At 37.6% G+C, this 11888-nt stretch overlaps 4 protein-coding genes across 10 annotated transcripts; 2 read left to right on the top strand and 2 right to left on the bottom strand.

The window, feature by feature from the left end:
- Positions 1–871: 871 nt before the first annotated feature.
- LOC103851365 (copper transporter 5-like) lies at positions 872–6683 on the bottom strand. 2 transcript variants are annotated; one of them, XM_033285447.1, is made up of 2 exons: positions 5875–6683; positions 872–956 (listed from the first exon to the last, which is right to left on the bottom strand). In XM_033285447.1, exon 1 carries the CDS (start codon positions 6394–6396, stop codon positions 5965–5967), a length of 432 nt encoding a protein of 143 aa, XP_033141338.1. In that variant the 5' UTR covers positions 6397–6683; the 3' UTR covers positions 872–956; positions 5875–5964. The 2 variants fall into 2 exon arrangements, with proteins under 2 accessions (XP_033141338.1, XP_009126463.1); XM_009128215.3 differs by having other exon boundaries at positions 872–953; positions 5872–6677.
- Positions 964–5865, top strand: LOC117132051 (putative nuclease HARBI1). 6 transcript variants are annotated; one of them, XM_033285442.1, is made up of 4 exons: positions 964–1728; positions 1815–1952; positions 2051–2161; positions 3488–5865. In XM_033285442.1, exon 4 carries the CDS (start codon positions 4312–4314, stop codon positions 5578–5580), a length of 1269 nt encoding a protein of 422 aa, XP_033141333.1. In that variant the 5' UTR covers positions 964–1728; positions 1815–1952; positions 2051–2161; positions 3488–4311; the 3' UTR covers positions 5581–5865. The 6 variants fall into 6 exon arrangements, with proteins under 6 accessions (XP_033141333.1, XP_033141335.1, XP_033141336.1 ...); XM_033285444.1 differs by having other exon boundaries at positions 3488–4243; XM_033285445.1 differs by having other exon boundaries at positions 964–1301; positions 1534–1728; positions 2051–4243.
- LOC117131759 (glutathione S-transferase T3-like) lies at positions 2592–3736 on the top strand. The gene is made up of 3 exons (XM_033284205.1): positions 2592–3239; positions 3488–3565; positions 3650–3736. The coding sequence occupies exons 1-3, from the start codon at positions 2592–2594 to the stop codon at positions 3734–3736; spliced, it is 813 nt and encodes a 270-aa protein (XP_033140096.1).
- A 3748-nt stretch (positions 6684–10431) lies between the features above and the next one.
- LOC103851366 lies at positions 10432–11692 on the bottom strand. The gene has a single exon (XM_009128216.3). The coding sequence runs from the start codon at positions 11093–11095 to the stop codon at positions 10637–10639; it is 459 nt and encodes a 152-aa protein (XP_009126464.1). The 5' UTR covers positions 11096–11692; the 3' UTR covers positions 10432–10636.
- Positions 11693–11888: the final 196 nt, after the last annotated feature.

Here is an 11888-nt window from a genome sequence, read left to right on the forward strand (position 1 = left end):
GTTTGAAAAAGTTTGTTAGTATTTTTTAAGTTGCAGTCTTTTATATTCATATTTCTTAAAAGTTAAATTTGTAATATTTTGTATACGCCAAAAAATAAATGAGGACATGTATTTAAAGAAATCAAATATTCCACATGTTACGCTAGAAAATTAAATGAAACAGCATTAGTAAATTATCTCAATAGATATGGTACAGTTAAAGAAAATAAAGGTAAGACCAAAAAAATATTAATGAATAGGTGCAACAACCTTTCATAAGTAGATTTTTTAGGACTCCTTCTCTTTTAATAGTATAGATAGCAAATATAAAACCGCAAGGAACAAATATCATTATCTTTTTTTAAAGTAAAATTTTGTCAAAACATATTTTCGCGCTTTAAAATCGCGGATCAAATAGTTGATTCAGTTTTATATACTATTATAATGTATATCTGAAATTTAATCAAAATTTTAAAAATATTATAAGATTGTTCTGAGTCTTGGTCAGGTCAATCGGTATCGGTTCAGGGTTAATGACAAGTTCCGTTTGGTTCTCGGTTCTGTTTATTTTTTTTTATTTCAGATATATATGATTTGTTAGGTTATTTATGAAATTCAGTTCAGTTGAATTTATTGTTTTTAATTTGGTGTGGTTCGATACGCAGTCCCGGATAAATATGTCCAAACTATATATTATCTATAAAAATGATTTCAAAAGAATTTATTTGATTTTGAAAACAAACCCGCGCTTTTTAAGCGCGGGTCAAAATCTAGTACACTACTTAAACAACTTTTAGAGATGTTTTTTTTTTGTATAAAACTTTGATGATCGTTGATAAAAAGGTTTATTATAAGTTAATTTTTTTTTTGTATAAAATTTATAGCTCAATCATAGGATATAAAAACAATATTATGAAATTCAGTTTTAGAAAGTTGGTGAAGGACAACATCGAAAAGTAGTTATTATACAGACATAAGAGCAGCCGCATCGACGGTTTATAACCGGATCACGGGCTCGGGATCCTAGGCCCATTCGATTAAAAGAAAATGTTTATTGGGTTTAATATCGTGATCCGTCTCTTGCGGGTGAACCCGTATGATACGGGGTCAATCCACGCGTCGAAAGCAGAGTGGACACGCGAGTCCGCGTGTAGACGGAGAAAAAAAGGGTTGCGCGATAGATCATTCATTTTCAGTTCTCTCTTCTAAAGCTAGGGTTTTTGTTCTCTCTCTGGCGATTTTTCCTGCGACGCGGTAGCCGGATCATTTTCTGTTCTTTCTTCGATCTAATCAACGTCGTACTCTCTCGTAGACGATCTGAGGTGAGTATCCACTAGTTTCACCGATTGATTCAATCGTTTGGGGTCGAAAGCGTTTTAGGTTAAAATTCGATTTGGGGGTTTTGATTTATGATTTTGGGGGTTTTGTCGTAGGGTTCGAAATCAAAAAGGGGGTATAGATTTGTGGTTTAAAATCGTCATGCGGGTTCGTTTATTGTAAAATCGATTTAGTTTATAGTCAGGGTTCTAAAAGGAATCGTATTTTGTGATGCAGATGGATCCCGCAACAGAGATAAGAGATTCAAAGAGGACTAAGGAGTACATCAACATGCTCTCTTCTGTGGCTGATTCAGAGTACGGGATTCCGACGAGGTGTCCCTGCGGTGGCAGTATCATTCACGAGGTTCGTGGGAAGGACGACTACGACACTCTTCCTGGGAAGCGGTTCTTCACCTGCAAAAACTACGAGGTAGGGTTGTTGTTAATTGCAGTTTGAAATTTCTGTTTTTAAACGAGATAGAGTATTGATTCAAATTTTTTTTTTTTGGTACCAAGGCTGATGGGTTTCATTATCGTCAGCCTTGGGTCATTGGTGTGGAGGAGCAGATCGAACGCCTCACTAAGCGTCTGGAGGAGGTGGAGGAGGTGATAAGCTGGGTGCCGGAGGTCAATAACCACATTCAGAGACTGGAGGTAACTAGATTCTAATTTGATTTCAATTCTGTGCATTGACTAGATTCTTAATTTTTGATGCATTGACTAACACTGTATGATTGTTCTTTCTTGTACAGGCAGAGGTGAAAGACCTCACTCGGGAGGTTGATAACCTCACTGGGCAGGTTTACAACCTCTCTGTGCAGGTTGAGGTCTTGGAGAAGCTCTGCTTCGACTGAAAACAAAAGGTAACCCTTACTCTACACTGGTTAACTACAGTGGTAGCTAGCTAGAGTTTAACCACACTTAGTTGAGTTTTAAAAATTATAGGTAGTTGCGAATTCAATGGTAGTGAGTGGTTGTCTTTCAAATCGGTGTAGTTGAGTTTTTAAAATTTATTTGATGTTCATTCAATGAAATCTGTGTAGTTATACCTATGTTGTACTTGTTGTAGAGTCATTAAAACACACACACACCAAACACTAAAACTAGTATATAGTAATTATAACCAAAAACACACACCATACTTAAACTAGTTTAATCAATGCTTGGTAGTTAGACAAACACACACACGTAATCAATTTGTTGTACTTTCTAACACTAAAACTAGTATTAAAACATAGGCATGATCCACATCTCAAAACACACCAAAATTTTAAAACTTCTATCTAAAACTAAATGGAACCAATTTCCCTTAACTCTCACGGGTTCGTTAACCTCCTTGCCTCCCAGAGCAGTCAACCAATAGATATTGGTTGTTCTGAGGTTCCAAAATCTGCGGAAAGGCGGAAATGGACAACCAAAGAAGATGTGGTGCTGATCAGTGCTTGGTTGAACACCAGCAAGGATCCAATCGTGAGTAATGAGCAGAAGGCTGGCTCATTTTGGAAGCGCATAGAGGAGTTTTTGAATGCAAGCCCTCTGCTCGTTGGCTCCGTTCCTAGGGAGTGGAGTCAGTGTAAGCAGAGGTGGGGTAGGGTTAACGAACAGGTTTGCAAGTTCGTGGGATGTCACGAAGCTGCTTTGAAGAAGCAAGCCAGTGGAGAAACTGAGAATGATGTCATGAAGGCGGCTCATGACATCTTCTTTAATGATTACAATTCCAAGTTCGTTCTTGAACATTGTTGGAGGGAGCTTCGGTTTGATCAAAAATGGAGATCCCACACTTCGACACGAGATGGTGCAAAGGAGAAGAGGAAGGAACCTGCAGAGGAGGTGGGTCGCGAGGAAGATGTTAGGCCTCCCGGTGTGAAGGCTTCCAAAGCAGCAAAACGCAAGAAACACTTGAATGAACCAGCGTTTGATCAGATAGAGAGCATTTTAGAGGCAAAGAATAACTTATCCAAAAAAAAACTCCTAGATAGGTTGCTAGTAAAAAATGAAGAAACTCTATCTGATCAAGAAAGAGCTCTAAAAAACAAACTCATTTTTGAAATGCTTTAACGTGGTGAGTGGAAGCTTTTTTGTGCATTTATCAGTTGCTTTTTTGAATATGTTTTGGTTTCTGTATATTGATAATGTTTGTATATGATTTGGTATCTAGATTATTGATATGTATCCATTTTTCTTTGTAGGTCACGGGTTCAAGGAGGAGGATGCGTGTGGACGTGGTTGTAGGTCTCGGTATCTTTATGTATCATATCAAGTCACGGGTAAGGTTGATGGTTGTTGTAGTATTATGTCAGATTGAATCACGGGAGAGTGTAGTATTTTGTATGTTTCTACACTCGTTTTAGGACCTTCGGTTAATATGGGTGTATGTACCCAGAGGATGTGTTTTCAAGTCACGGGTGTATGTCCCCACGACTTGCCTTTTCAACTGACGGGTGTATGTACCCGAGCAACTTGACTCATGTATCTCTATATATATAAACTATGTCTTTCTATTATTTTTGTGCATCAAAGTGTTTCACAATAGTTGTAAACTTGAAAGCCAAAACTTCTAAACTTGTAAACTTCGTTGATAAACTTCTACTTGTCAAAAACTTCACCAAAACTTCACCACTTCACCAAAACTTCACCAAAACTTCACCAAAACTTCACCACTACTTGTCAAAAACTTCACCAAAACTTCACCACTTCACCAAAACTTCACCACTTCACCAAAACTTCACCAAAACTTCACCAAAACTTCACCACTCCCTATAGTTTTATGAGGCAATGAAACAATGAAAAAATGAATTCCATTTATATAACTTTATACAAACTCCCTATAGTTTAAAAAGATAAACATACCATATAGAAAAGAAAAAAGATGGATTATATGAAAAAATATTATACTCCCTATAGTTTATGAAAAAAAAATGAACTATAACTTTAAAAATGACCACCATTTAAAAAAATTTAACTATAAGTTCTTCTTTTGTAGCAAGAAAAAGATCAATAAATATCATCAACAATGTCTTCCTCATCAGGCGATGAAGCAGATAAAGCTTTTGATGAAATGGTCGACGAAGTTGTTGATAATTTCATAGACACAGTAGTTGATGGTCAAACCAACTACCGGAAGAAACGAGCTTATATCGAAAGAGATCGAGAGCGAGGACACAATCAACTATGGAAAGACTATTTCATGGAAAATCCTACATACCCACCTGAAATGTTTAGGAGGCGTTTTCGAATGAACAAACCACTGTTCCTTCGCATTGTTGAGCGTCTAAGTAGTGAAGTTCCATACTTTCAGCAAACAAGAGATGCTGCGGGAAGGTACGGGCTTTCTCCCCTTCAAAAGTGTACGGCAGCTATACGTATGCTCGCATATGGTCAATCGGGAGATACATATGACGAATATCTCCGACTTGGTGACAGTACATCACGTTTATGTTTGGCAAATTTCACTGATGCAATAATACAGTTGTTTGGAGATGAGTATCTACGCAAGCCTACACCCGAGGATCTTCAACGATTACTCGATGTTGGAGAGGTACGGGGGTTTCCGGGGATGATAGGCAGCATCGACTGTATGCACTGGGAGTGGAAAAACTGCCCAACGGCTTGGAAAGGTCAGTTCACACGTGGTTCAGGAAAGCCGACAATTGTCTTAGAAGCTGTTGCATCACAAGATCTTTGGATATGGCACGCATTTTTCGGCTTACCAGGTACCCTCAACGATATCAATGTTCTAGATCGGTCACATGTTTTTGATGACATCTTACATGGTCGAGCACCTAAAGTTAAGTTCAAGGTCAACAACCACACTTATCGTATGGCCTACTATCTTACTGACGGAATTTATCCAAATTGGGCAACATTTATCCAATCCATCCCACTTCCTCAAGGTCGTAAAGCCGAGAAATTTGCTGAAAAACAAGAATCCGCCAGAAAAGATGTCGAACGGGCTTTTGGAGTATTACAATCGAGGTTTGCAATTGTTAAAAACCCAGCTAAACAATGGGACAAGGCAAAGATAGGAAAGATAATGAAAACTTGTGTCATATTGCACAATATGATAGTAGAGAACGAACGACACGGATACGCTCAAATTAATACGTCTGAGTTTGAGTCAGGAGAGTCCAGCAGAAGTTCAAGGGTGAGAACCAGAGATAGTATTCATGTCGGTGATATGTTAGGCATCCGCAGAGAAGTTCGAGATTTAGAGACGCATGCTCGATTGAAAGCTGATTTAGTGGAAAATATTTGGCAAAAGTTTGGTGATGAAGATGAATAAGCTTTGTATGTTTTTGAATTTCTCTATTTATGTAATCTACTCTTAATGTATTGAATAAAATTTTTTCATAATTTTATAATATATTTTACTATTTTATTCATGTATTCTGAATTATTTCGAAATTTACTTTTTTTTTTAATTTATATTTTTATTTTATTCCTATGAACTCTTTCTTCGGGTTCACTAATGCAGAAAACAACAAATACAGGTTCATAACTATTTATGGCCCCACCAAAAAATATTAAAAAAATTGGGTGAACCCCAATGGGAGGTTCACCAATGCTCATGCTCTAAACACTTGTTACAGATCCAACACAACAAACTCTAACCGGATCACAAGCATCATATTTTTTCGGACTTCTCGAAATCCACCTTCCATGTGATTCAAGCACACGCGCATGGATTCTCCGCCGCCGCGTTACCACCGTCGTCGTCAGATCTGAAAACGAGGTAACCAACGGTCAACCCGACGACGATCGCGATAAAAACGCCTCCGTTGAAGGACATGGCCGCGAGCATCAGCAAGTACCCGATCGCCGCGTTGACGCCGAAGAGCAGCACCGACGCAGCTTTGGCGGCGGATCCGGTGCTCGATTTGGGGATAAGAGGGGCGGAGACGCCGGTTCGTGGCGGCGGAGGGTGGCGGGTGGAGGAAAGGGATTTGAATTGGAGGCGGCGGTTCTCGAGGTACTGGTAGAAGGCGGCGAAGACGAAGCAGGCGAGCAAGGTGAGGAGGTAGCTGAGCCACGAATCGGTTTTCCAGAAATCGAAGAGGATAGTGGCTTTGATGCCCCAGTAGAAGGTCATGTGCATCATCTTTGCGATCGCTTTGAGCTTCTTCTTCTTTGATCGTTTCAGATAAGAGGAGGAAGAAGATCGATAAAGCTGTTGAAGTGGTTGTTGTTGACTTGTTTTACAAGATAAGTATCCTTGTGGGCTCAGATTCTAAGCCCAATGGGCTTACACCAACGGTCTGCAGAAATTTTGACAAGATGTTATCATTATTGTTTATATTTTTTTTGGTCTGACGTTATTGTTTATGTTAGAGCTGCAAATACTATCAACATCATAGAGCATTTTTAAGAGCTACTTTTGAAATTTATTAAAGGATACAATAATTTATGGAACAGTGGGTACAAATCTTGGTGGGGGTACTCAAAGATATTCGTGAAAGAAGCTTGAGATATTTTTAAACCCAAATCATAAAGAATGGCCAGAAAAATTAAGGAAATAAAAAGTGGAATTGCCCAATTAAGAGACAAACAGAGAACAAAATGCCAAGTTAGTGTTAGGAACAAGTAGGTACAAAGAGAAGAGGCAGGTCCCATTGCGCCACACAAATAGGGAAGTGATGTGAAGACATAACAAATGAACCCTTGTGTCTCCTAATCATACCAAAGCTGGACAGTGGACACATCCACATGCGCCATGCATTCACGTATGACATATCCATTCATATATGTTTGTGCACATGTATAGATATATGTTTAACTGGATCTGAATTTTAGTATATGTTCTAATTAGGCTGTTAACTAAATAGATCCCCTACAAATATTGCTATGGCTAAGCATGAATGAATCATGAATCGAACTAGGAAGGAATTAAAACTATATGCAGCAGCATCATAATACATGTGTTTATGTGGCATTAGCTAGGTAATTGCCTTATGGTAGTCGTATGAGAAATTGTATATGGCCTACTGATCTCTTTTCAACGGTCTCTAGTGATGCTGTGGGGGCATTTGTACACGATATAAATGATTTAATCATAACTGTAACATATAATATATCCAGAGCTGGCCTAGAAGATAAACCACTCAGATGACCGTTTAGGACATATAATTTCGGAGAGCATTTATATTTGGTTTTTTCATATCAAGAATTTCTGTTAATATTTATATGTAAATATGATTTGTAGTTCTATTGATGATAATAATATTTGTAAGAATTTTTATCCTTGTTTATAAGACTCTTACTAGTAAATATATTGAATAAGTGTATTGTTAATTAATAATTATTTTTAAAATATTGAATTTTGTGTTAATAACTTTTTTACAAAACAGTGAAATGTTTATGATAACATTGAATAATAGTGCTGTGAAGTTAACAAAATAAAATTATGTTTGCTAATCATTAATGGAATTGAATTACTTTACGAAGTTTTAATGTGATTTATATCATAAATAAACAAATATATGATATTAGATATATATAAAACATAAAAGACATGTTGATATTAGATAAATCGGTTTCTGGTTTGAAACATATCAAGTTTGGGTGAGTTGGGTTGTGGTTTGGTTTAGTTTCTTTTCAGGTGTTTTTTGTATTTTAAAACCAAGTAAAACCCAAAATATATGATATGAATTTTTTTTTGTACTTAGGACATCCAAATATGTTGGACCGGCATATCATACAGAAATTTAATGGTGCTAAATGATGAATTCAAGTTGACTAAATATTATTAACCCGCGGTGCATGGTTATTCTTCCCTCCTTTTCTTTCGGGAACATAATCAAATCGAGTTTAATTTGGTTTTGATAAGACTTTAATCCCATTTTTAGTTGTTTGTTGGACCAATTGGTTATGAAAAAAAAACGAAGCCTGGTTTGTGGTTTCAACAATTTCAATCGGCTTAGTTAAAAGAAAAAAAAAACAATTTCAGTCGGCTGGATTTGGGTGTTGGATCAGTTTTTAAATCATTGACATAACCAAGTCAGATCAACCAGTCAACTTCCATCGGATCAAATGGGACATTTAGAAACTAGCATCTAGCGTCGACATTTGAGATATGAATTCAGAAGAAAGATCTTTCCTATTGTTGAGAAATGACAAGGCATATCTACCATGTTTGACATATGATCTTTATATTTGTAATTGAAATCAGAGCCGGATTTGAGATTTTAGGACTATAAATACTTTTAAAGAATTTTTTTTTTTTTTTCCGACAAAGTTTATTTAATAAAGGCCCAAAGCCCATCACAATTACAAGGCCCACATCAAATACGGCCCACTAACAAACCACTAACAAACCGCAAGCCCAAGAACGGCCCTAGGCCCAAGAGAGCAAAATGATGTCGGCCGCGTTCCATCGCGAACCGCCGCATCACTTCTGCCTCGACTATCACCGGAGAACCACCCACCGGTACACCGAAACCACCCCGGAGCACTTCGACTCCACACCATCTTCACCGCGACCGCCTATCCTCCCAATTAAGCCTAATCTCGGAGAGAATCAATCGTGGCCGAGATCTCATCCGCCACAGTTCAATACAGGGCCAAAAAGTAGGGGGCTTCGCTCAAACAAACGATCTTCCACCAGAGAGCATCCATCGTCCTCCGACGAGGGCTCAGCCAACAAAACCAGAGCCAACAACACATAACTAGTGACAAACACAGAAAATAAAAACTAGACCCTAGAAAGGAACTAAGGGACCGTTAGCCGGCAACAATGGAACTGTCGGAGCCTCCACGTTCCGGGAGCTTAAGCGGCGCTGCAGAGCTGACGAAGCCTCCACAACCCGGGAACTTGAGCGGCGATGCAAGAGCTATGGGAGCCTCTACATCCCGTGACCAAAACGACGCTGAAACGAAGATCTACCAGACGTACCTCCTCGCCGCGAATCCAGAAGAAGAAAAGTCGCCGCGAGCCGATCTCTTCCCGGAACGAAACCCTACCCCAGATCCGCGCGCATGTCGGAGATACCTGACAGATCGGAACAACCAGACAATGACTTGAACGGAATGACAGGGTAAAGAGCCAACGGCGCCGGTACGCGCTCGGACGCGCCACCGGACGCCGTGGCTACCTTACAAGCTTTCTCTTTCTCTTTCTCTCTCTCTCTCTCTCTTTTTAATGATTGTTATTCAACAATTACCTCCCCAATACAAATTTTCAGTATTGTTAAAGAAAATTATGTGAAAGAATACTTTTAAAGAATTTTAACAATTTTTTTGTAATCTGGAATTTATCTCTATATATTTCTTTATAAAAATTTGGAGACCAAGACCAATATTATATGCGGCTTACCTCAAATCCGACCCAGCTCGTAATTATCTAAATTCGATCAAAGGTATAAATCACTGTTGTATAAATATGTTTGCCACTGGCTAAACACACAAAAAAAAGCTTTAGTACGCTCTAGGTTTTCACAACTATGATGGGGGCATTCTGAAGGAGGGTTTATTGATTTTTAAGCTAATCAATCTACGAATTATATATCCATAGAGTAAGCATCATCCCCACCATCAATTACATCAACAACATTCGTGAAATATTTCTATTATAGATACGATAAAAACAGACGACATATATAGGTATTACACAAAAGTGCATTTTACCAGCCTAAACAAACGGGTGTGTTTTTCAACAACATACATTTTAGCAAGTTTAGAAATCCTTAAATCTAATGAATGTACGTGAAATAACTTGAAGAAAGTAAAAAAAAATTCAAAAACAAAAATGAATTGAGGCAAATACCTATTTAGAGTTTGTTTATTGATTATGTGAAATAATAAATTTATAATCCATTACAACCGTATTTATAGCAACTTCAGATCTGATTTATTTTTCTCCTTCAGAAAAATATTCTTATCCTATAAAAAATAATTTTTATAAATCTAAAAGCATATGATACCAAAATCAACACTTAATTATTAACAATTTAACACCAATGCTATACGTCCAATATTTGTTTACCATCAATGCTTTTTTATAGCAACGTATATCAGGCATATGGTAAAGTTCATTAGTTACATGTACTCCATATATATTGCACTGTTGACAAACCTAAATTTAGTATTTGTTACATAGTTTAAGGTAAAATAGAAATAGAAATTTAGTAAGTACTGCAAATCTAGAGAGCACATGCATAATATGAATGTGCTCATTAACCATTTTATTAAACTCACTTATGAAGAAAGACTAACGTCATAGGAGTTCACATCCTCGGATTCCAACCCTTTCTTCTCCATCTAAAATGTAATTAAATACAAAATAGCATTATTTAATAAAATTTAACGAAAAACAGTAAGCAAAAATTTACATTTAACAGATTTAATCAAGTAGAGAGAGACGGGAAACAGCTGCCAGCTCGGAGAAGCGACCGTCGTGACGCTACGCCATCGATCCCCGGCAACGCCCCGCTCGAGCTCGACCTCGTGGTGGTCCTCCGTGGAGAGCCGTCGAGGCTCCGCCGTAGAATCCTTCCAATGACTGATATTGGATCTTCCTCCACGTCTGGACTCCCCGAACGGAAACGGTGGCAGAACGTCGTGTGGCGGAGGAGAGCTTCCTCGACGGAGATTCTAGTTGGGGACCGAACCACCTCGTCCTTAACCGCCTCTGCGCAGAGCCCACAAAGCCAGTGTCCCTTGTGCCGTTCCTTGACGCGGTGGATATAAGCCAGCGTGCATTCTTCTGCAAAACCGCACGTGTCGCATGTGACTGACTCCACCAAGAGCAATGAGGACGGCTTAGTGATAGTATCGGTGGCTGATGATGATGATGAAGACATCATTTGCTGGTGGAAAGTGATCAGACGACTTAGATCAGACTAATAAACTCTTTGTTGTGAGAGTCTCTGGTTTTTCTGCATTTAAGGTTATATTATTCATATACATATGGTCTTTCTTGGATGTTTATATAGATATACATGGAGACATATGTCTCTTATTATTTCTTTTCTCTGAGAAAATTATTAAATGTGTAATGTTAAATAATGTGAGGTTGGAGGAGCATTTGGATTCATGCGAGTGAGATAATGTGGTGAGGAACTTTTTGTTTGTTTCTTAAAACTTGCATGTGGGTGTGGATGTATAATTATTGAATTTCGTTTTGAGTAAGTACGTAGTAAATTCATAAAAAAATAATGCAATCTTGCGGTTAAAGTTATTCATTTTCTGTATATGAATGCTAATAATATCCCAGATCGAGCAAAATAACACAAAAGGCTGCATAAAGTAAACAAGAGTTTGCCATAAACATGTAGCTCTTACTAAATCTATGATGAAATGTAACAATAGCTCTTGATATCTACCGATATAAGAGCAATCTCATTATGATAATATCTCAAAGTGAAGTTCTGGCAAATATATAAAATTATTTTATATAACTTAATTACATGAATAAATTTTAATGCTGAAAATAAAATTGAATTAACTAGAAGATATTTTTTTTTTTGGTATTTTATAAATATTTCATGGGTTCTCATTTGAGAACTCATTTTTTTCATACTTTTACCTTTTTGTCTAATATTGTGATAATCTTTGAAGATTTTCAATTGGAAGTGCTCTAATAACTTGATGCGAATT

The sequence above is a fragment of the Brassica rapa genome, chromosome A02, assembly GCF_000309985.2.
Source record: "Brassica rapa cultivar Chiifu-401-42 chromosome A02, CAAS_Brap_v3.01, whole genome shotgun sequence".
NCBI lineage: Eukaryota > Viridiplantae > Streptophyta > Magnoliopsida > Brassicales > Brassicaceae > Brassica > Brassica rapa.